The following is a 23,786-nucleotide window of genomic DNA, read 5'->3' as shown; positions in this document are numbered from 1 at the left end:
CCACTCACTCAGCGCTACAGGCAATGGTGGCTCCCGGTGGTGGCCATGTACATCTTCCCACGTACGTACAGGATCCACCACATCTCTAATAATATTAACACCTGCGGTAGTCATTCTCACCGCTGGGTGGTTTTTCTTTCCGGAGTCCCCATACTGGCTGGTCAGATGTGGGCAACCGATGAAAGCCAGAAAGGAATTGAAGAAAATCTACGGCTTCAGCGATCATGCTTTCTACGAGATCGAAATCCGACGAATGGCAGATGAGATTCGCATTGCGGCTGAGATTCAACAAACAGCAGACACTCCTAAATATAAGTTCGGGGGGATTGACTTGTCAGCCGAGGCCGAATGCTTCAACAGAAGAAACCGCAAGCGAACCTTCACTGCTATCTATGCTGCCAGCGGTCAGCAGATGATTGGTGCTACTTTTGTGATCGGCTACACGACCTACTTTCTCCAGTTAATCCATGTGAAGGAGTACTTCGATGCCTCGGTAGTCCTTTACATTGTCATGCTTCTGTCCAGCATCTCGGCGTTCCCTCTGACGGAGATTTTGGGACGCCGAACCCTTATCGTCTGGCCCCAATTTGCACTGTGCTTTATACTTCTGGTCCTAGGGATTATGGGATGCGTTCCAGATCAAACAAAAGCCAGTTGGGTTATTATTGTGCTCATTTATTTGTGGGCGATCATTTTTCAACTCTCCATTGGGGCAAACGGTTTCGTTCTGGCATCGGAGATTGCTACCATGCGGCTTCGTGGTGCAACACAAGGTCTAGTCACTATTTCCAACGCTGTCTGGAGCCTAGTAATGCAATTTACGATCCCTTACATGGTAAGAGGTGACAGAAATTGACCCAAGCATAACTACTAACCACTTAGCAGATCAATCCAGATGCAGGGAACTTGGGCGGTAAAGTCGGTTTCATCTTTCTAGGGACGGGGCTTATTGCTTCAATTGGAGGGTGGTTCTTATCTTCATCTCCTTGGCCGATGCGCTTCCAGGTATCAACACCGCGGGTGGTCAAACCGTTGTATAAAATCCCGTAACTCGTCAGGTACTTCGTTTCCACCATATTTTAACTCTCAGTCTCAATTCTGCAATACATAATCACCTGTCGTCACTCCTCTCCTCACCCCTTTCCTCCAATCCTCATACCCATGTCTTCCTATCCGACGGAGTTTTGCTGGTACTACGCATCATGAGGATGGCCCAGTCAGTACGGTAAAATGCCTGAATCATCCCAAGTTATCCCTGATTGGCTCGATCAACAACCATATGCGTCCATGTTCCAAGAAGAAAGCTTTCGGCTATGCGATCATTTGTTGATTGACTACTCCGTGCAGCGAGAACCCTGAGTACACCATGCCTTCTGCATTTCCTCAAGCCGGCATGGGTAAACTCATGTGGTCAACTGGGGAGATACCCTACATGGATACCCTACGTTGCCCATGTAAAGCCGCTGCCCCTATAGCAGGGACCGTCGACAGTAATTCCATCGATCTTCCTCTAATGAGTTCCAACCCGGACTCGTCAGCCCGAGCATCTCCTGTGTCAAATGGTGGAACAAAAGCCGGAACGAAAGCCGGATCTCGAGAATGCAGCGCCTGTTCCAGGCCATGTAAACCAAGGTACGCGCTTTCTTCCGTTACTAGCATCTTACTTTATGCTGATGGTTCACCAGTGGTGAAGCATACCACGCTACTCCCATCGAATGCGACTGGGCTGACTGCACGTACACTGGTACCTTTTCCTGCAAAGCCGAGCTGAAACGACATGTCGAGACGCAGCATATCTATCCGGGCTCACACGAGTGTCCAGAGCCAAAATGCGACAGGGCGTTTAAACGCAGAGATAACCTGAAAGAGCATGTGCGTCGAGCACAGTATTGAATGATTTTGCTCCAGATTTACCCAGATTGCTGCCCTCCAGGTCTTTAGGCGTTGTTTGGGTTTCGTTATGCATTGGGAAGAGGAATCGCCAAGGGCCACTGATTAAATTACTATATTACAATTCGATTTATAACCCGATCTCTTTACTTTGGTATGATCCAACCCCATTTGACAGCCCACCGGTCCACAACCCCGACCAAAAGCTCTGCTTAACAGACTCTATCACAGGCGCCAAAGAACCTCGACTCTCACGAGCTCTCTGGTTGAAGTATCTATATTGATCTAGAAACCTACCAGTCCTTCCATACCTTGTATTAACAGCGTGAGAGAGATCTACGCTCCTTCTCGGCTGTCCGACCCATCTCTGAAAAGTGTGATACTGCAGCATCGACATGGTGATACTGTCCTTCCGTCTCTCGAGTAGATAGTTCTGCTGCGCTAGGGCATCTAGCTCCGCTATCCATGATAGAATTTTAGAGTTGGAGTTGCCTGGAAAGATTAGCTCGCACATATAAGGACACATAGAAGGGTCTGTGGGATTTAGATAAGTTACGCACCTTCCTGAGCAGCAACTACCGTTGCGTTTGTAGATGCGAAGGTCTCTTCGGTGTTTGTTCTGGGGAGAAGCTCTGGTTTCGAGTGCGTAACAGTCAATGTTCCGTATCTTCTGGACTGGGAGAAGGCTCACCTGGTCTTGTCTCATCTTGTATGCCTTTTGTAATTCCCGCCTTGACAGGCACATACTCCAACAGCTCCTTCGCACATGCAGCGGCCGTCGCGGCTGCGTATGCCTTCCACCGATCGTTCTTATGCGAGTCTGCATAATCCGAAATGCCTCGAATGACCAGACAAGGGAAGTAGTTCATGATGCCTGCAGCCTCCATCTCAACACAGATAGCCCTATGCTCCTGTTCGATCATCAATCTCGTCGGCGCATGCTTCACGACAGTTGACCCCGACACAATCATGCCATAATGCACCACAGGACTCCTATCCTGTCGTAGAGGTCGCTCAACAATCCTCCCCTCCTTCTTCCCAGCATCCACACACCTCGCACACGACCTCGTCCCAGCAACATGATCATACCCAGTATCAAACAACACATCCTCCGCTCCATCGGGATACCCAAAACCCTTCTTCCGCATAACTGGATATCTCTCCAACATCTCCTCCACGTATCCAGGGATCGCACTCTTCCTCGTGAAATGTTCCATCTCCAACCGACTCACCGCCGTCCGCAACCCCCTCGGCGGTCGACTCAGCCTCTCCCCTCCGCTCACCAAATCCAGCGTCCCATCTGGCTTCCGCTCCCCGGTATCATACGCCACCACACCTCCCGACTTCGCGTCGCTGCTAATAACAACATCCCCGAGTCGGATGTCTTGGACCTCTCCTTCATGGTGCGGTATCCCGCCGCCAACACCAACCACCAGACCCGTTTTGATCCGCGGAAACGTGCTTAGCATATGCGCCGCCACGAGCGCCGCCGAAGCCGGACCCATTTCGTCGCGTGGAAGACATGCGATCACGACATTGTGGGCGTGTATCTTGCCCAGCAGGTATGAGTTTGTGTCTGTTTGAGAAGGAGGTGTTTGTGGATTGCCGTGCAGCTCGTCGAGCATGCCTTTCGCGGCGGCCATTTCTATGGGTAGCGCGCATATCCAGCCGATTGTGTAGGCCGTGTTTGGGTATGAGGGGAGGTGGGTTGGGGACATAGTTGTAGTAGCAGCAGCTGTAGGCACTTGGTGGGTGGGATGTCGTAGGGCGAGGACATGAAAGGAGATAGGCTTTACGGTGTAATTGAAGTATGAAACATGGATTACATTATGTAGCATTCCGAACAGAGAATTGATCGGTTGAGGTGAATTGGGAAGCAATTAGGCGCCGGGGTGGCGGTTGCGGTAGGAGGGGAAAGATTACTAGTATAGACGATTCAAAGGGGAGGTCTTGTGGAGTCGGCGCCTGATTAGAACGATTAGTAGGTAGGTACAGTATACTCTTCGGAGCGTAAATCGGGATATGCTAGAGCATGCAAGGCTCTCGATATCATGACAATTGAATTAGAACTTAAAGCCAATTGCGCGAGAAATATTGATTTGGTGGTAGCAAATTTGAGTAGACCTGCCTGATGAAGTATATTTTCACACATCGCAAAAGAGTTCGTATCCTCTCTAAAATAGTCGTCTACTACCACAGATCTCGTGTGTAACCTTATCCTCGGCCCATAATCATAGAGAATAACACGCACAGCCTGATGATAAACAAATCGACAGACCAAGTCTTGGAATGTAACCATCCAAGACACCGACCAGGGGTCGGGGCATCCGTGCCCTAAGCAGGAACACGAGAGATTGGCCCGTAGGAAACCATGCACTGACAGCGACATATGATTGGCGAGGAAAACATTGGCAAGGCTGACATGCAACATAATTCTACGAGCTATTCTTTACTTTGGGGTTAGTTAGGGACTAACGCATCGGGCGTGTTCGTTGTTGGTTCGTTCTCTGCTCTCATGACCCGTTGTTTGCGCCCCGCGGGGCGAGGCTGATGAGTCGAACGTTTCTCGAAAATTCATATATAGAAAGAGGTAAGTCCCCCTGCAGAATGATGTCGGCTGGCGCTCATTTGGATTCTTGCACATCTTCTCTGTCTGGGACTAAGACTTTCTTGGGATAGAGTATATGCCCACATGAGGTTCATGCAAGTATGTCTAGCAATCCGCCTAAAAGTCGCATACTTCTAACATGGAATGCAAAGACACAGACATCTAAATCAACCCTCAAACCACCATAATAAACATCAAAATGACACCCGCTCCACCATATTCCGAAAGACCCCAGCCACTTCCCCCAGTGGCGCCGGCCCCAGCGCCTCGCACCCCGGGAATGACCCTATACATGCTCTTCCTCGTCCTCACGCAGATCGCCACGGTCGTGCTTCTTGGAGTCTGCGTTAACGCTCTCACTGGTATCCATAGTATGCTAAAGTCTGGGAGGGCGGGAGTCATGATTTACCGAAACTACGCCACTCCCACTCCCTTCGCGAGCCCGGTGGTGGTGAAGATCGATACGGAAGATGGTCGGGATCCGTTGTTTGTCACTCCGCTCGGGACTCCGACTGTAAGGGTCCAGGCTGAACCGGAGGTTGATACTGGAGGGAAGGAGGTGGTGGAACCGCCGGTAGAGACTGGAGTGGTAGAGACTGTGGTGGTAGAGCCTACTGTGGAGGATGTACCGCCGGAGGAGACAGGGAATAGTCTAATCCGTTAGATGAAATGGTCTTTGTGGTGTGTATACAGTAGACTCGACTGGGCTGTTTCGTGCTTTTTTTTTTCTGGTTATTCTATTTCTGTACTATGTGCTTTGTCTTCTATGTATATACCCGTCTAAGTGTATGTATGTACTGCATTTATCCACGACATGATCAATATATTTGATATCACGTCTGATCCTCCCCAGCAAAGAACAAAACCACCACCTCCGCCGCCACCTTCGCATCGTCATCATCCTCATCCCCCTCCCCCTTCCCTTTCCCCAACTCGATCATCTTCAACCACTCCACTATCAACTCCGGATTCCACCCCGCCCTCTTCCCAAACTCCTTACACGTCTCCACATTCACGAACGTATCGAACTCGAAATGTCCTTGATACGACAGCACCCTCTTCGGACAATACAATCCCTGGATTGGACACGCCTGACTCCCACCGATATTCATCCACGGAGCCGGCAAGTCGACCGGATCCCTCGCCCCGGAGACAGGAACCACCCAGTCGCCATGGATCATCTGCAGACGCATCCGACCCTCCGGCAGCGCGTGTTTCACATGCGGGAAGGAGGCCTGGAATCCCTCCGTCAATGCGATCGGCACGAGGCCCATTTCTCGGCCTTCCGGACAGAGTTCGTTCTTCAATGGCGGGGAGAGGAGTGTCTGCGCGAGGATCTGGTGGCCGAAGCACGAGCCGAAGATCTTGACATGTGGGAAGTCATTGTAGATGCGGGTAAGGTAGTCGGCGAGCGGGTTGATCCATGGGTGGGTGGCCGTGTCGTAGGCCGCGGGGGCGGAGCCGGTAAGGAGGATTGCGGAGATGGGGAGCGCGAGGGGGTTAGTGGGGTTGTCAGAGTCAGACTCATTCTCGGTTGTTCGTAGACTCGCGAGCGGAGGATAGCTGCCGCCTAGGATGTCCCAGGATGAGGTGTGGATTGCGATCGGACGACTGCGCGACTGGTTGAGTCGCGAGGCGGCATTTTCGAGAAGTCGCCGGAAGATGGAGCTGTAGAGGCCTCGGGCGCTATAGACGGCGGGGACGGGCACGTCGAGGTCGAAGATGGCGACGTGGACGGGGAGGGACATGGTGGGCTTTATTGCATGGTAGAGTAGAGAGAGGAAAAGAATTGAAGTGGGATGTATCGAAATTGAATAATGTTGGAGGGGATTTGGAGAATTGGGGTGAGGCGGATTGAGTTACCGCATTGAGTAATTGGATCCTTTTCTGTGTGTCATAACTTTGTAGACAATATAAACTATCGTTGTATACAGAGTCGCTGTGGGTGATGGCGATAGGAATGCCATGGCTTTATATGCAAACATGTATCCCTGGGTAATACCTACCTGGGCTGTAGCAATCAGTCGCCCTGCTCCCCGCGAGCTGAACTTGTTATAGACTAGTTGAGATAGTCCCTAGCCCTAGATACTTGATTTTTGAAAACTCTATAACTGGCACTCTTCACTCTTGTCAAACGCTTTCGTCATTATTACTCTTCATTACCAAACTAGTTATTATTCACCGATTGCAAACACCTATATTCATTCCATTGGTGAATATCTTTCTGGTCCCCGATCATTTGACCTCTTCGTTCGTGGACTTTCCGCTTTTGCAATATTGAATGCGTTTCAACTGGTAACTGGCCACTTCCGGCACAGGCCTCTTGAGGATGATCCTGGGCCTTTTCTGCGCGTGTTGTTCGCCTAGGAAGCAATGCTGCATAGTCATGTTAACATCCTGCGAAACAAGCTATCTTCGGCCCTGCAGGCGTAGGACAAACAACAAGAACGGGACCTTGCACTTACTGACGTGCGTTGATAAAGGATCTATCCCGATTGCCCACTTGATGAAGCTGCCTTTTGACGTGGGTATTCAAGTCCCCTCAGGGTTTCGTCGCAGTCAATTCGCCTCACGCGGTGCAACCAAATTTCCCGGCGGAATTGACATTTCTGGCTCCCCGGACGAGCGGTTTTATCTCCTGGCCCTCCGAATCCCTCGAGATACAGTGGTCTATCAATCGGATTGCCGCTATCAGCGCGCCGACGAGCCGGATCACTTAGACCTCTGCGGTAGTGATGAAATAACGGGGCCGAGTCGGTGGAAGCCACTGTCAGAGATGTTGATGAAGTACCGGTTCTTGTTGGTCCCTCTCGAATTCTACCAACCTGTGGCTGCGAAGTCACCCAGGTAGAGATCGTGGCACCGACCATGTCCGTTAGCAGTAGCAAGACCCAATTGCTTGTGCATCAACATGTAGGCTTTATTGCTTCTGAAATAACAGGCATAACAGATATAAGGACGATAAATCTCTTCAAGAACCAAGACTATTCTCTTACGTACTGCACTGCAACTAGCAGCGGGAGTTGACTGATTATATTTCATCGCCTCGTTTAGCCATTTGAATGAACTACCACTTAATTAACTAATTGAAATTGCGACTTGGATAATATATGTTATACTTGGTTCGTGCTATCTCGAAGCTTGAGAAAGTATATGATTCGTGGTAGGCGAAGTAAGAGTATGGGAGATCTATACCGTTAAGTGGATCGCCTTGAAATGAAAGCCTGTCAACCAACTGGCACCAGCTAAATCACTGGCGTATACACCTGTATGCCTTCGCAAAATTGCAATTGATGCTAGGAGAGCATGAAAAATAAGTCAAAGAACCAGAAAAAGAGAAGTAAACCCAATGCGATCGGTGCAACCAGGCATCAGGTGATACTAGGGTATAGGGCCAGTTGCCCTACCAGAAGCCCTTCCGGGCATCTCCAGTAGGACAATTCAAACAACACCTCCCTCCAACCTTCTATCCAGGATAAAACAATCCGATCCGTCCATCCGACGAATCTCTCGCCCGAGAATATCTAATCAGATCGTGCCGATTACCGTCGGCCCTGCGCCTCGTCCCCATCGAGGGACTAGTACGGTCTGTCCCACTCCCCTGGTTACGCCTCAAGCCAATTTCCAGGCAGTTCCACGCCAGGATCCATGGCATGTATCAATAATGAAACTATACAAACAAATGAGGATTTGGCCCTACTACCAGGACAGACCCGTGTCGAGTCACAATCGCCATGATCGACTGCAATCACAACATCCGCCCCGGACGATTGCGCCATCCGCTCCCCAATCACGACTTTCGTTCTTCACCTTCCACCGCGTCGTCGGCAACCACGTCCAGTGAGAATCCCCCTTCTCCTGGCACGCCATGCGGTCCACTATTCGACACATCGTTGCATCTTCCGAGACCTGGCGATCCCTTGGCTGCGTACATCTCGAGGGGTCGGTTAGAGGGGCAGGCCGAGGATAACTATATAATCCCGGCCAACCCCTCACTTCGGTGATCAGACCAATTGTGCTTGACCAACGGAGCTCCTTGCTTACAGCAACTATAACTATTTGAATTACGCATATTCAGTCCCCTTCACACTTGATTGCTCATATCCATCGGTCATGGCCGCTCTCGCTCAAACCCCCGTCCCTGTGGACATCTTCCCCGATGGCCTGAAAACCACCGGTCAACATCCCCCTCTCGCCGACCACATCCACCCCTTTGACAAATTCCCCAAGGAGATCTCGGGGCCAACCCTGTGGAAGGCCGAGGATTACCGCGACCAGCCGGAGAAGTGGACGCATCGCTTCACGGACGAGGAGATCGCCGAGCTAAGCGGTTCCGCGGATGCCTTTCTTCAGAGCAAGATCCCGTTGACAGGGATTAGCAAGGTGTGCATTATTTCCCCTTCATTTCACATGTAAATGAATTAGCGTAGAGCTAATAAACGACAGTCCAACTTCCCCCTTCCCAACCTCTCCCACCGTCTCGAGACCCTCCGTCGGGACCTCATCGACGGCAAGGGCTTCATCCTCTTCAAGGGCTTTCCCGTGGAGAAATGGGGCAACCACAAGTCCGCCGTCGCCTACATGGGCCTGGGCACGTATCTAGGCTACTTTGTCAGCCAGAACAGCCGTGGTCATGTGCTGGGACATGTGAAGGATCTCGGCGAGGACTCGACCAAGATTGATTCGGTGCGAATTTATCGGACGAATGCTCGGTATGCCCTCAGACACCATACTATACTTATAAAAAGTCAATGATACGCTAACCGATAAACCCTAAAGGCAATACTTCCACGCCGACGACTCCGATATCGTCGGTCTCCTCTGCATCGCGCGCGCCCTCGAAGGCGGCGAATCCGACATCGTCTCCTCGCACAACGTCTACAACGTCCTCGCCAAGGAGCGTCCTGACGTACTCAAGACCCTCACCGAGCCTATCTGGTACTTTGACCGCAAGGGCGAGACGAGTAAGGGCCAGGACGAGTACATCAAGACGAGTGTCATGTATCTGGAACGTGGGGAGAATGCGCGCGTGTATACGAAGTATGTTCTCTTTACCCACCCTTCCATTTTCATTCGATCCAAAACAGAGAGCCCCCTGATCGGATAGCTAACAGTTGAAATAGATGGGACCCCTACTACGTCCGCTCCCTGACCCGCTTCTCCGACGCCGGAATCATCCCACCCCTCTCGCCCGCCCAGCTCGAGGCCCTCGAAGTCCTCGAAGCCACCTGCAACCGTCTCTCTCTCCACATGATCCTCGAAGTCGGGGACATCCAATTCGTCTCAAACTCGCACGTCTTGCACGCTCGCACCGCATACACGGATCATGCGCCGCCCGCGCCCCGCAGACACTTGATGCGTCTGTGGTTGGCGACGCCGGAGCATGAGGGCGGCTGGAAGTTGCCATTCTGGGATAGTAATGAGAAGAAGAGAGGGGGCATTCAGGTTGATGATCAGCCGCCGGTGGCGCCTTTGGATGCCGAGTAGATTTTCTTTCTTTTTTCTCTTGTATTTTAAGTTATGAGGTTGAGATGATTGAATGTTAACACCACGGACTTTTTGGTTAAGTTTTTCAGTTATCTTTGCTTGACTTCCTCTTCTTGCTGTGTTGGCTTGAGGACGGTATGAAGATGAAACTTACAAGGATTAGTTCTACATCATGTGAGGACGTTTTCTTTGTTTGTTTAGGAGCCGTTGGTGGCCGATTGTGACTGTCCAACCACAGTTGAATATCGTGACAAACATGCAGAAAGACCAGTGAATAGTTTCATGCGCTATACTACTATCCAACAATTCCCAGGTATATGAGGACACTCACGAAGGACCAAAAAATGGATATGATTTCACTGTTGGAAAAGAATACTCAATGTGGTACGGAGGGTTGGCAAGTCGGCATTCTGTAATAGGATCTGGAGATGAAGACGAGGAACGATAGAGGGGAACAACTCAGGGGAGGAGATAAGGGAAAATAAGACTTTTAAAGGGAGCTTTTCTGTTATTCTTTCGTCGAACCAAAGGGACGTTGCTTTCTTCCTGGTGATTTCCTAAATAGGAAATAGAGTCTGCTCAATTTCTTGATTTGGGCTCTACAGGGACAGCCAAATTCCTAATTCAGAAGGTGCTATAGGCGGTCTACATAGAACCAGCAGAGTTTAAAAAATACATATCCCAAATACACTCGGTTTTTACAACATTGATGTCTTCAAGGTCTTGAAGGGAACTTTAGGGCCTAGTAGAGGGTATTTCGGGCATTTATGGTATCTTAGGTATCTAGGCTCATGAGGTCTTTTCGTTTCCTTAAAATTTATATTTAATAAAGTACTCAGTAGTTCGAAAAGAAGCAAAGATCAGTCAGTAATATATACTTTCTAATAATATTACTGGTTGTCCTCACAGGGTTAGTGGCTGTCCTGGCATACCGCCCCAATTTGGTTAGATCAGCGGCCTAATAGCTACTGCAACGGTCCGATCCAAAAATGTCATGATCAACCATTCTTCGGATGTAAGGGTCCGCCGTTACTGTAGCACAATATGCTGCATCATTAGCTCGCTGTAAGGAAGGATTATGCTCGGAAAATACATCCCGGATAACTTATAGTGCAGGCCTGTCCTACCGCCAAGGTTCTATGTTATTGGTTAGATCGCTCATCCTAGGCTTCGTCATAGCTATACTCGATGGATAACACTCGGTAGATGTTAGGGACAGGTCTTGGAGAAAAGTTCATACACACACATTGCTATGGATGAGTTTCTCATGTAACGAGAATGGACGGGCGAGCGTAGACCCCACAACGTGCGAATTCAAGGAGGCGTGAACCATTTAAAGTCGTCTCTGTTGCTTTCAGGAATGAAATGCCTTGCGTTGAAAGGTACCCCTGTCACATTGCTCAATGATGTATGCGAGTTGTCAGGTTCCCCGTCTTTTTCGGGAAATGCAATGTTAGCATGCATTGCTGCATTTAACAAATACCACTTCTGCAACCACTTGATTGTACGGTAAAAATAGATATCCGTCACGGAAACAGGTATAAAAAGGGTCCTACGCCCTCGCAGACCATTATCTATATCTATTCGCAGAGAAATATTCTTTCAACTGTTCCACACTACTTCAAGACTGTGCCTATATGTTCTCACTAAAGGCTATCCTCGTTGCCTCCTCTTTCCTGGCTCTGGCCACGGCCCAGACAGACCCAACTATTATCGTAAGTCTTCTGCACGCCTTAAGCAAAGTTCACAAGAAATATAATCAAAGGCTAATATGTCCCTTATAGGGAAATAAGTACCCGCTCGGTGATACTACGTGCGGCACAGTATCTGACCCCATCCACGCCGAAGAGTGTGTCAACTACATGAACTACGGGTGAGGCCGATCAATTCTGAGAGTATATATGGTAAAACCTTTTCTGACATAGTTGCTAACAAACCCTGGGAATGTAGATCTATCAACTTCCTCGAGAATGTTCGTTGCGTGTTCTTCAAGTACGTCAATCTCATTACCCCTACTAGACGTCTCTCTATTACAAGAAAGAGTGAAGCGGTGCTAATAATGTACTGGCAATTCACAGTGAGTTAGATTGCCGGGGAATGCCTATCTCGGTGATCCTGCCTCAGGGGTGTCACGGTGTTGGGCCGCCTGGATCCATGAGTTGCGATGTTTCCTCATAGTAGGTTCTGAGCTCGGTGGACCGTGAGCTACCGGACGGGGCATCATTTGAGATGGTTGTGCGTGAGAATGGCTGATTCCCAAGGCAGATTTGCTAATTCTGCTGTCCATCATCTAGGGAAATTGGGATGTTAGTTTTGGTTAGGTTTGAACGAGCTAAATGATAATTTAGTATTAGGTAGACAAAACAAGGCAGAGAATATATTTTGAGTTAGGAATATTCGTTTATAAAGACATCAGTTCGTAATATTTGTTAAAGAAGAAACAGATTCATATACGTAGAAATTGCAGAGTTAAGCAGCGTGAGAATGACCAAATTAATTATATTAATTATTTAATGATTGCAAATCCTGGTTCTTACATACTTTTCTCCCATGGTGTCATGTATAGATGTATCTATTGCTTTCTACTCAAGTGCCCTCCTTGAAGATTTATTTTATGATAGTTAAACGAAGTGGGTCAAAGTAATAGTGTCCGACGCCCTAAGCTCTCCATTGAGGTCACCCAGTCGCAATCTTGCCCTTCACCCCTAAGCCTATGGCACTCCCATGCGATGCATACTGTCTCATGAGATGTACTGAACCACCTTCTGCTGCGCCTGGCTTCCTCCTGAAGAAGGCTCTGCACGCTTTGTCTTTCCTCCACCCCGGCAAAACATGCAATAACACACAAGGGCCATGAAACATGCTGTAATAGCTGTTTGTCTGCAAGTGCTTGAAGCGACCTTACAGACTCCTTCACAGCCGTATCTATTTCAGGCAAATGCGGATTAGGACCAGACACCACCACATGGAGGTAGATAACTGCAGCGCGGGCAAACGACAGAGTGATTTCCTTTTCCATGTCGCTGACCCACCCGCAAACCATACTGTCAAAACTGCCTGGATGCCCAGAGGATCTTTCATCTGGTGCACTGGATCTCTCAGCCATGGCAGCGACTAAAGAGTCATGAAGGTCCTTTGCGCGCGCTGCCAGTCGAATGATACTTAGCGTTTTTCCTTCTTGTGCCTGCAGCTTCCAGCACCGGAGACTCGCTAGATCGTATAGCACCTTTACCACCCAATTGTGACAGCCGCACACAGGGGCCATGGATATAATGTCGAAGTCTAGAAGATGGGCGTGATTGATGCCGAGAAATGGGCCGCTGCCGCATGACACGGTAGCTAGAATATCGAACCAGACCAGATGGCCTAGGACTGCTTTTGCCGTATCCTTTTGGAGCCGACACACTGGGACCCGGTGGTTTTGATTATCCTCGTCGACGATGATGTCGATGAGAATCTGGACGTAATCGGCTGCTTGAGTGAGACAGTTCTCCCACTGACATGTTTCTTGATAAAGTATCTCTCTCAAAAGCCTCAGCATGCCTGCAGTTAATTAGACGGTGAAGACGGATGAACTAACATCTAGATAAATCACTTGCAGGAGAGCTGCACATGCGAATAGAGCCTGTGAGGTTTTCTGTTTTTTATCTAGCAGTGACCGGGTGGCTGTTGATGATGGTAGGCTCTTGAGGGCTACCGAGACCTGGCTGGTGACTTCATCATAATTAGTGTGGCAGTTCAGGTCCTCGACTACTTGTGCTCGATGATGATAGGATTTGGAGAGGAGTAAAGAAATGTCTGATACTGTTTGTGAGCTTAGGAGTAGGAAGTGTAGCCATCGTCGTCCTTTCGTGGTGAACTGAGTGAAGGGAAACTGTATGTGAGAGATGTCTGTGAGGTAACTTGATAGTAAAGCAATACTTTCTGTCGTTGGCTCATTGGTTCTTAGAATCCTTTGGCGAGGACCGCTCCTAGGTAAGTCTGAGAGATGCGGATAGGAACCGAGAGCAGAGCCAAGCCACAACCCTCGAGAAGTTATGCACATCGAGCTACCGCAGTTCTTCTCCTCGAACGCTAAATGCCCCAATCCATGGTCTAGTCCTTGTGCATCGTGTGCCTCATAATCGACAATCGGTAGATGGTGATCTGTCGAAGTGTCTAAGTTGGCTAGAATATCCCCAGGAAAGGTAAGATTGTCCATCAGAGCGTGTCTCTCACTCGCATCGTGTTGTGCGCTGGGCAGCGTGATGGGTGAGGACAATATTGGGGAAAAGGCAAAATCAATGGCTGAGCCTGAGCTCGAGGGGTTCTGCGGCGACCATATCGCCATATCACTCGCCGGCTCATTCAGCGATGGTACTGTTATGCCCAAGTCCTCGACCTGACGACTGTTCTCCAACAAATCCTGGGTTGGACTCCTTCGAACGAGTATTTCTGGTAGGGCTTCAAAGGCTGGTGAAGTATTATTCGCGGTTCCATCTGTCATGGAATTGTCGGATCGAGACAAGGATAGGGAACGGGAAGACCGTCTTCGCCGGCGTTTCGGCACGTTCTGGGCTATGGCTCGTTTGATTTTCTCGGCTTCCACTTTCTCTAGTGGCCCTCGGTCCATCCAATATGGTTTCGGCCCATAGCCCTTACACGCTAAACCGAGACTCTGACATGACTGACACGATGGATGCGTTTCGTCGCATTTCTTGCGTCTCAGGCGGCATGTCCAGCAACCTTTGGTGCTTCTCGTGCCGGATGGCCCTTTTTTGCTTTTGGGTAAGCTCTTGAGAAAGGTATCGAGTGTGGCCACTCACTACTATGCATTGGGGAAAGGGAGGACGAGATTCCTCTTTGTATTGGTTCTCACGATATGTTGGTATCAACCTGAAGATAAGCGTTCGAGCATCGGGGAGTATCCAGATATCCACCGACTCCTTAGGTAAACCCCTTTGTGACACGTCTCATATCAAAGCTGTGCGGTCCTACAGAGTCCTTAATATGTAAAGGGACCCTGCAAAGATAACATACAAGCCTACTGAGGATTCCATTTGAAAGACATGCATACACTCTGCAGTTATTGAGCGGGCCTTGGCCCCAGTTCTAGAATAGCCCTTATAGACACTCACGTGCATTATTGCTGAATGCCGGACAATACTCGTGGTGTCATATCATCTATTCCTGCAAGAACGATCATGGAACGACCAATTTATTCCAACCCGCTCCTTCTTTTCTGGATGACGGCGTCGCAATCGTTTGCGGGGGGTGACCTTCTTAGGAATCAAACTCACGACCAGTTTCAATGATATCTCGTGGGCCAGTGCAGCCACAGCCACACACGTCCTGCACGGCTGGCTGGGTACTAACTAAACCGTCCCCCCGTTGTTTGATATGCTGGATAGTGTAGATCACATCGATCATAATAGATTGTCGAACAACCGCCTCCTGCTCATCTCGCTTATGCGAAATGAGAATGGCGGTCAGGACTATGAGCAGGCTATCGCTTAGGCCGGCGTCCTTTGCTGGTTTCAACTGCAAGGTCTCGTTACACCAGTCTGGAATGTATAAGTCCTGTGTAACATTCCAACGCCTTTTCAAGGCCATGATTCCAGAAAAGCCAAAACCTGCATATTTCTCCTGCGTGCTCAAGCCCTGACCACAACAAGAATTCATAGAACCATGCCTGTGGGCTGAAAGCTGCATCTCTAACTTTTTCTAGGGCATTGGCCATTTTACAGCTCCCGACTGGTACCTGTCGCTTTCAAACAGGTGATGTATCTAGCATCCTACTGCTATACGCACATGTTGATATCGAAAGGGGTATAAGTGGTCATGGGAGGATAGCCGGCGCTTCATATTGTAGGTAGGATCACCGAGACATGTCGGTTGTTTCCGGCACTATCTATCCCTTGAGAGGATGAACTACAGAAGTCTTCCCTGTGGTCTGTAAGGAGAATTGTGCCCTAACTTCTGTAGGTTTTTGCTGGGCGGGGCGAGAGCATATATTTGGTAATCACGCGGCACGGACCGTAGATCAATATCCAACTTGGTACTTGCTGCATGGTGGCAGGTATTCTGCGTCGGCAGGGACCCGTCTCCGAGTTCCCCTCGGGTCACCTCCCACCCCACAGCTTTGCCCTATCGTGCTACATCAGGTTGAAGTTATTCTCCTGCTCGGGGAAGCTATACTGCATAGTTAGAATAATCAAGACCTTCCTGCCACAAAGGACCCCTGTCACCCCCAGGTGCCTGAACGGCATCCTCAGATATTCCTTAATTTACACACTTTCGTGACTTTCGGAAGGACACCTATCAGATACTAGGTGCTCATCTAGCCTAACATCTGTTCTGTCGCTTGGTGATAGCGCAGCTTGTTGCCCTAGATGGAGCAGCTCGTATTGGCAAACGCCTACGTTGGTGGAGTGGCCCCGTGAGCTGTTCGCTGTCATTGGACTTTACCCTCACCTTCGAACAGAGCATCCTATCGCTCCTTCCTTCCGCTTTGCTAGTACTGGTATCGCCATTGCGTCTAACGTATCTCTTGCTAAGACGCCCGAGAACGGTGAGCAGCAAATGGACGGTCCTCAAAACAGATATCGCTCTAAAGCAGCAAGGGAGTTGACCGCCTATCACAATTCAGGCTGCTGCCATAGTCTATGTGATTCTTCAATTGGTGTTACTGACACGATGGGTCTCGGCTTCGTTCGAAATTTCGACAAGTCCGCCGGCAGCTGCGCTATCCTTGGTGGGTGAGGTTTTGATCTTATTCCTTACATATGTCAGGGTAGGCGGTCATCGCGCCCGTCTCTGCTCCTCAATGTTTACCCCTTGCTCTCGACTGTCTGTGATGCCACACAGGCTCGAGCATTATGGCTGAGTTATCGGAGCAACATGGCCGCCGTCCTAACGGCTATCGTTGGGATTAAAGCGATTCTACTCTGTTTCGAAAGCCACTCGAAAGCTGCTTATCTCCGACCACAACACAATCAATTACCCTCAAAAACTACTGCTGGGGTTATCAACCTTAGCTTATTTTGGTGGATGAATGCCCTCTTCCTGATGGGCTACCGACAATTGATCATGACTGAGGGTTTTTTCGATATACACCCTAGTTTGAAGGCTGATGCATTAGACAAAGGCATGCAGGACGCGTGGGATAGACGCGGTAAATAAATTCAGTCTATATCTACCCCTATGCTCAAAGGCTGATAGCTTGCAGCAAAACTGGAAGGGCTGGCCTTGCCAAAAGCGGCCCTATTCGTCCTTAGGTGGGATTTATTCGCTCTCGCCATACCGCGGCTGTGTATGATCGGATTCAATTTCATCCAGCCAATTTTTATGACTGCTGCCATCAAGTATGTGAAGAATGAGTCAGAATCGCATAACTAAAATGTCTGATATGGGCTAATTGGGGCAGCGCTTTTGATATACTTCGGGATTGCAGTCTGTGTCTCCTATTTCGAGTTGGAGATGCAGGTACTAAGCTTTTGTAGATATCTAAAGCCCACTATGGACGGTGCTTTGCACGGATTGTTACCAAATTCCGCGGATCCATGATAGCTTTACTGTACAAAGAAGCCTAACTCTCCATCCCAGCCTTTGCGCAGAAAGCGCAGCGTTGACTCTTATGAGCACCGGTTCGCTACTAAACCCCCATAAAAACTTCTCTAAGCTCGTAGCACTGACAAAGTCACTTCTGTCTATGCATAAACATCGATAATACCATTGACATACTTGAAATATCATTGATATATGGGCATGTCTAGTTGAAATCGGTATTAGCATCTGGCTTCTGGCCCGGAAAATTGATGCTGTGTGTGTGACCCCGCTGATTATCACAGCTGGTATGTGACATTTTTAATGCTCAGTATGATTACGACAGTTTAGAAGAAACCCGTCAATCGACAGATGCGATTCGCCTCGCCAATGTGACAGTACTCCGAGGTCCCAAGCGCCCTTCGCCGGCGATTTCCGATGCCAGCTGCACCATTAAAACTAGGTATTTGACCATACTTATTGGACCTGTTGGCTGCGGGAAAACAGCCCTTCTCAAGGCCATGGTAGTGGAGTTGCCGTGCTCCTTCGGTAATATATATATCTCATCGAAGAAGATGTCATTTTGTAGCCAGTCGGCATGGTTGCTGAACACATCCGTCAAAGACAGTATCTGTGGGCTCTCAAACACAGAGCTCGATCAGACATGGTATGAGACTGTGATTGAAGCATGCGCTTTGAATGAATATATACGCCAATGGCCCAAGGGAGATAGGACAATCATTGGAAGTAAGGGTCTAACTCTTTCTGGAGGACAGAAGCAAAGAGTGGTAACCTATACTTGTTGCAGACTTTTATCTCTGAGCCTAATGACAGGTAGGCATTGGCACGCGCCGTATATGCTCGGCAGGATATTGCTCTTCTGGATGTTATTTCAAGTGCCCTTGATATAGAGACTCAGGAGCATATCGCAGCGCGTCATTTCTCGAAGCTGGGCTATTCAGGCATCTTGGTACGACTGGTTTTGTCCACTCACACTGGTAAGTGGGTTAGGTACCAACAATTGTAAAAAGACTTGATTTGATAATGTTGCGTGCACAGCTCGATGTATCCATCACGCCAATAAGATTATTGTGCTTGACGCCGAAGGCAGTATTTCTTTGGAGACCTCCTAGGAGAGTGTGAAGCAAATGGGTCAACTGGAGATATTTGCACCCCCAGAGGGCGATAGCAAGACTCATATTAAACCAAGTCCTTCTTCGGAGGATAACCAGGGCTTAGCGGCTATTGAAGATGAAAGGACGTTGGAATCAATGGATGTCAATAGGCCGACCGGTGACCTTACTGTGTATGCATACTGCTTTTGAATGATTCACACAGGGCTTTGGATTCCAGTTCTCATTATCCAAATTACTGCTGCGTTTTCCGACAGTTTCCCACAGATCTGGCTTAGCTGGTGGACAACTTATGGGGCCGCCTCGCGATGCGTTTGTCAGTGTATGCAGTTTTAGCCCTTGCGGCCTCTGCCTTCTCTGTCTCCTATGCATCTGAATCATCTTCTTGAAGTTAATGCCGAAGTCTGCCGTCCTGCTACACAAACGAGTGCTAGATCTGGTAATGAACGCGCCATTGTCGTTCTTTGCGACAACAGGGACAGGGGTGACACTAAACCGCTTTAGCCAGGATATGAGCCTTGTCGACTTTGCCCTACCACGAGCATTGCTCACAGTCACAGCATCACTATCTCGCTGCATTGCTCACCTTGCAAAGCTGCTGCAATTGAGATTAATAGCATATCAGTCAGGTACACTAACGGTGCCAATGCACTATCCGATGTCAGTATGAAAATATCTTCTGGCCAGAAGATTGGCATATGCGGCCGGACTGGAAGGCAGGTACCCAGGACGGCTCTAGGTCCTGACTTGGAAAGCTAACTCGACCTCTACTACAGTGGTAAAAGCTCCCTAATTATCACTCTACTCCGTCTGATCGACATTTCGGGGGTACAATCCTCATCGACGGTGTAGACATAGCCACTATAAGCCGAGAAGAAATCCGTGAACGACCTGTCTCCATCCCACAGGATCCCTTCATTCTCTCGAGCACGATACGCACCAACGTAAATTCATTGGGCATCGCCACAGATAAAGAGGTCATAATGGCCCTGCAACAGATCGGGATATGGAGCACTCTAGAGAAGGATGGTGGTCTTGATGCTGTGCTATTAGATCACCCCTTGTCACACGGACAGCAGCAGTTGTTCTGTCTAGCCAGGGCTATGTTACCAAAGTCTAACAGCAGGATTTTGATTCTTGATGAGGCGACTAGTAGCGTAGATAGCGATGCGGATGCAGTTATGCAGAAGGTGATTACGGAAGATACGCCTATCACGCAGTGATTAACTGAATTATAACTAACGTCAGATACATTCTGGATCAAAGTGTCAAAGTATCAGTAACTGCAAGTATACTTGCAAAACATCGAATAATTATCAAATCCTACCAAGAACCTCTCTGGGCTTGAGTCTAGGCATTCTCCCTCCAACAATATCGCTTGATCACGGCGCGCCACCCCATTCTACCCTTGACCAATGCAACACTCGCTGCGCGATTAGTCTGTTTCGCAGTTAGCTCATTTTGCTCTGATAGAATGGATACGATGTGTGAGAAACGTACGACCATGACCGGAGTGATCGCCAGCAACAGATTCGCGCTTGATGTAAGTGTATATCTTGTCGCCGTCTGTAGCGTTCTCATCCCGCTTGATGTAAGTGTATATCTTGTCGCCATCTGCAGCGTTCTCGTCCCGTTTGATGTAAGTGTATATCTGCTCGCCGTCTGCAGCGTTCTCGTCCCGCTTGATGTAGGTGTAGATCTTGTCGCCGTCTGCAGCGTTCTCGTCCCGTTTGATGTAAGTGTAAATCTTGTTGTTGTCTGCAGCGTTCTCGTCCCGCTTGATGTAAGTGTATATCTTGTCGCCGTCTGCAGCGTTCTCATCCCGTTTGATGTAAGTGTAGATCTTGTCGCCGTCTGCAGCGTTCTCGTCCCGTTTGATGTAAGTGTATATCTTGTCGCCGTCTGCAGCGTTCTCATCCCGTTTGATGTAAGTATATATCTTCTCGCTGCCCTCGTTGTCGCCAATGTCCTTGGCGCGTTTGTTCTCGCTGCTCTGGGACTCCTTGACTGGTGCTGCGATGACGGCGGTGGCAAAAGCCATAAAGAGCCATTGGGTTGCGCGCATAGTGGCGGTACTAGCTGATTGATTGAGTACAAAGATGGAGGATATTTAGTGGAGTGAGTGGTTTCTAGCTGTTTGAGCTGAATCTGTGAAGGAGATGATAAATTAACAGTTTCAAACGAAGGTGTGTATTGTCTTATATGTGTTACTGTTTGCCATTTCCTACGGGTAATGGACTTGAATTAGGCGGCTAGGGGGGGATTGTCATGAGCGAGACGCTGAATCTATCCGGTGTCGCCGCTCATCTGGTCCTTTACTTGATGCGTCATCCAGCGAGACGCTATCCCATGCATTATGAGTGCTGTTGGTTGAGTATTGTGATTTGGCGGCTGGTGCTGGCGTTACGCGTAGGGGATGCAAAGAGGAGGTCGTCTGGATGCTGTGTCTCGCGGGAAGGGTGAGTGGCATATTTGCTTCTGTCCGCTATTTTCGTATGCCGAGGCTTATACATAGATTGGCGGTATTATTGTGTTGTTTAGCAGAGTCGTGCTACGTATTGATGTTCCTCTAGACCCTTTGGTGTATAGCCCTGGGATTGACTTAAGAGATTTTCTATAGACTCTGGAGTGTAAAGCAGTTATACCGGTCTGTGGGGTTTGTAAAATCAAGTGACATTATTGGAATTATATCAATTGGATGAACCGTACTATAAACTCAGAGCTCAATCAAACATCTCATGCTCTTCCAAATCGACATTTTTATGGTTTCCATCCCCCCGAAGCCCTGTGTTATCCCTTTTCGCAGCCCACTCATAGATGGAGTTGAAATTACGGCACATATGCGGTGTACTATGATGCGCCAAATACGCATCGATTCCATTATTCTCGAAAGAGATAGGCGTCACATCTCCGTGGCACATAATTACCTGCCGGAGATAGTCGATGCAGTGATCTAGAGGTTGCATGTCAGTAACGGTACAATGACTACAGCATTTGAGCTAGGGATGAAGAATACCAGAATGTGCTTGTCTTTGCGGGACATCCATGGAGCCCTCAACAACACCTTCAAGCTCCCAGTATCGGTCGCGCAGCCATTTCTAGAATTCTTAGCCGGACTGACTACAGATACTGGCACCAAGTGAAATATTTGCCCTTACCAAACAGTGGAGTTGATGGAACATCTCCAGCTCAACTATGTGCACGGACGGGTTCGTCACTGACAGCGCGGTTCCATTCGGTAGCTTCGAATCCTCATGATTGGAGATCCCAACGACGCCAACTATATCCTGGTGTGAGTTGCTATGGAAAGGATAAACATGCGCTGGGTACACTGACCTGCGAGAAGCTTCTCCCAGGCCGCATTGTTCTTTGCATTTGGAGCGCCTTCGTACTCGGTCAAGGCATTGTGGCGATAGTCATGGAAGCCAGCACGCTGGAAGCGTTTCATCTCATATCGAACAGGAATATCGTCAAATATTCCTGGGACCTTTAGCATGATGGTTCTGCTTATAGCCATACTATGCCAAAGAGAAATAAAGAGAAGCTCACATACCCTCATTGCCGAGCAGACAGCTCGAGTCCTTGCGATGCATCCAGAGACACAAGGCTAGAAAGATCCAAGAGCCCAAGAAGAATGTCTTCAGCATTAAACTACACATCACCCAAAGTCGTTTCGTGAGCGACTTTTGCCGCTCGTATTCCATCTTGTGCCGCAAGAGCTTCTCATGCAGCAGGGAGTCGGTCGCATCTTCGAGGTTTCCAGATTCACCCTCGATTCGGGCTGATTTCCATTTGAAATTTTTGCCCAGCAGGGTTTGGGAAAGCCAAGCACCCATTGTAGGATGGCCAGGAGACTCCCGTGATTTGATCTAGAGATGCTGCGCCCTCGAAGCCCCGGGACAGAGATTTCAAGAAAAAGAATTTGACCTGGTTGCGAGTGGCTATAATGATCTACAACTGTGCATATAGAGTGGAGCTTTAATGTCCTGCAAGGCTCTCGGCGTCACGCCCTATTGCTTCTTGGTTCATGGCGGACCGCCCGCTCTGACCGGCGTTTCGGCCAGTATCATTCTAGCTCTTTTCGCAATCTTGTTATGAGACTATCACGTAGTCGAATCCCCTTGTCTCGTTCTCTCTTTATGACTTTTCGTGAAAGGCATAATCCGTCCCAAACAACACCTCCATCTCAAATTACTGCAGTCGTATACCACCACAAAGCAAGCAGATAATATCGAACATGTTATCTTGGACGGCACCCAGAATCGAGAAGATGGAATATTCTTCACTCAAGCAGGGTGAGTCCAGCGACTCCGTGTCTGGAATCGGTAACCTCCCCATCCTGTCAAAGAAACCATGGTATGCTCGGAAGACGTTCGTTGTCTCGGTGGTCTTTAACGTCGTGCTGTTGCTCCTTCTTGTGTTGGTATACTCAGGAGCATGGCCACACTCGAAGCCGAAGAGATTGCTGAAGTCTCCTGTCCCGAATTGTGAGTACCCTTTCATCGTGGACGATACCAGTGAGCTGACGAGGCGAAACAGTTCCGCATGAGGTGACAAAGTTCACAATGAATCCTCTGTACTTGTCCCTTCCGACGCCGGAAAGTAACGAGGCTTGGAAGAGTCTATCGGGTCGTATGTGCTTCTTACAATATGCTATAGACATTGCGGGGATTTGACTGATGAGAACAGCAAACCGCCACGGTTTCATTTGGCTCACTCTGGAAGAGGCTGCAGACTACCCCGACACCAAAGCCGGACTATCTGTGTTCCACCAGTTGCACTGTTTGGTAGGTCGTCCCTGAGTAAGGGGACCGATCTTTTGGAGCTAACACCAACCATCTTAGGGTGCTGTCAGGAAATTTATCTGGGACCTCGTTCTCGGTCACGAAGACCCCGAGCAACTATTGCGCGAGTGGCCGGAGAATGTCACCTCGCCTATGTATCATTCCGCCATCCACGGTCTGTGGCATATCTCCCACTGCCTGGATTACCTTCGACAGGGGCTACAGTGCGCAGGTGATACTTCCTTGGAATTCGTGACGGAGATCTCGGGCCAAGCAGTGGTGGATGGATTAGGTTGGCCGCACGAGTGCCGCAGCTGGGACTCTATTTGGGACTATGCCACTGAGCGTGTTTGGTGATGA

At 49.0% G+C, this 23,786-nt stretch overlaps 10 protein-coding genes across 10 annotated transcripts; 6 read left to right on the top strand and 4 right to left on the bottom strand.

The window, feature by feature from the left end:
* Positions 1–178: 178 nt before the first annotated feature.
* LDX57_005205 (uncharacterized protein) lies at positions 179–1,159 on the top strand (the record flags this gene model as incomplete). The annotated part of the gene is made up of 2 exons (XM_046086884.1): positions 179–835; positions 886–1,159. 2 exons carry the CDS (start codon positions 179–181, stop codon positions 1,048–1,050), a joined length of 822 nt encoding a protein of 273 aa, XP_045942850.1. The 3' UTR covers positions 1,051–1,159.
* Positions 1,160–1,366: 207 nt separating this feature from the next.
* Positions 1,367–1,893, top strand: LDX57_005204 (uncharacterized protein; the record flags this gene model as incomplete). The annotated part of the gene is made up of 2 exons (XM_046086883.1): positions 1,367–1,632; positions 1,686–1,893. 2 exons carry the CDS (start codon positions 1,367–1,369, stop codon positions 1,891–1,893), a joined length of 474 nt encoding a protein of 157 aa, XP_045942849.1.
* A 222-nt stretch (positions 1,894–2,115) lies between these two features.
* On the bottom strand, positions 2,116–3,533 carry LDX57_005203 (uncharacterized protein; the record flags this gene model as incomplete). The annotated part of the gene is made up of 4 exons (XM_046086882.1): positions 2,116–2,152; positions 2,202–2,382; positions 2,451–2,522; positions 2,582–3,533. 4 exons carry the CDS (start codon positions 3,531–3,533, stop codon positions 2,116–2,118), a joined length of 1,242 nt encoding a protein of 413 aa, XP_045942848.1.
* A 1,164-nt stretch (positions 3,534–4,697) lies between these two features.
* Positions 4,698–5,162, top strand: LDX57_005202 (uncharacterized protein; the record flags this gene model as incomplete). The annotated part of the gene is made up of 1 exon (XM_046086881.1): positions 4,698–5,162. The coding sequence occupies one exon, from the start codon at positions 4,698–4,700 to the stop codon at positions 5,160–5,162; it is 465 nt and encodes a 154-aa protein (XP_045942847.1).
* A 169-nt stretch (positions 5,163–5,331) lies between these two features.
* Positions 5,332–6,246, bottom strand: LDX57_005201 (uncharacterized protein; the record flags this gene model as incomplete). Its single annotated transcript, XM_046086880.1, has 1 exon — positions 5,332–6,246. The coding sequence occupies one exon, from the start codon at positions 6,244–6,246 to the stop codon at positions 5,332–5,334; it is 915 nt and encodes a 304-aa protein (XP_045942846.1).
* Positions 6,247–8,611: 2,365 nt separating this feature from the next.
* Positions 8,612–9,985, top strand: LDX57_005200 (TauD/TfdA family dioxygenase; the record flags this gene model as incomplete). The annotated part of the gene is made up of 4 exons (XM_046086879.1): positions 8,612–8,881; positions 8,945–9,210; positions 9,278–9,538; positions 9,622–9,985. The coding sequence occupies 4 exons, from the start codon at positions 8,612–8,614 to the stop codon at positions 9,983–9,985; spliced, it is 1,161 nt and encodes a 386-aa protein (XP_045942845.1).
* A 1,637-nt stretch (positions 9,986–11,622) lies between these two features.
* Positions 11,623–11,862, top strand: LDX57_005199 (uncharacterized protein; the record flags this gene model as incomplete). Its single annotated transcript, XM_046086878.1, has 2 exons — positions 11,623–11,700; positions 11,770–11,862. 2 exons carry the CDS (start codon positions 11,623–11,625, stop codon positions 11,860–11,862), a joined length of 171 nt encoding a protein of 56 aa, XP_045942844.1.
* An 8,130-nt stretch (positions 11,863–19,992) lies between these two features.
* Positions 19,993–20,707, bottom strand: LDX57_005198 (uncharacterized protein; the record flags this gene model as incomplete). Its single annotated transcript, XM_046086877.1, has 2 exons — positions 19,993–20,069; positions 20,143–20,707. 2 exons carry the CDS (start codon positions 20,705–20,707, stop codon positions 19,993–19,995), a joined length of 642 nt encoding a protein of 213 aa, XP_045942843.1.
* A 658-nt stretch (positions 20,708–21,365) lies between these two features.
* LDX57_005197 (oxidase ustYa family protein) lies at positions 21,366–22,478 on the bottom strand (the record flags this gene model as incomplete). Its single annotated transcript, XM_046086876.1, has 5 exons — positions 21,366–21,595; positions 21,659–21,740; positions 21,801–21,922; positions 21,979–22,122; positions 22,196–22,478. The coding sequence occupies 5 exons, from the start codon at positions 22,476–22,478 to the stop codon at positions 21,366–21,368; spliced, it is 861 nt and encodes a 286-aa protein (XP_045942842.1).
* A 729-nt stretch (positions 22,479–23,207) lies between these two features.
* Positions 23,208–23,783, top strand: LDX57_005196 (uncharacterized protein; the record flags this gene model as incomplete). The annotated part of the gene is made up of 3 exons (XM_046086875.1): positions 23,208–23,274; positions 23,332–23,429; positions 23,487–23,783. 3 exons carry the CDS (start codon positions 23,208–23,210, stop codon positions 23,781–23,783), a joined length of 462 nt encoding a protein of 153 aa, XP_045942841.1.
* Positions 23,784–23,786: the final 3 nt, after the last annotated feature.

The sequence above is a fragment of the Aspergillus melleus genome (assembly GCF_016097325.1).
Source record: "Aspergillus melleus strain CBS 546.65 chromosome Unknown contig3, whole genome shotgun sequence".
NCBI lineage: Eukaryota > Fungi > Ascomycota > Eurotiomycetes > Eurotiales > Aspergillaceae > Aspergillus > Aspergillus melleus.
Note: the sequence above shows the minus strand (reverse complement) of the source record. Positions and strands in the feature narration are given on the sequence as shown.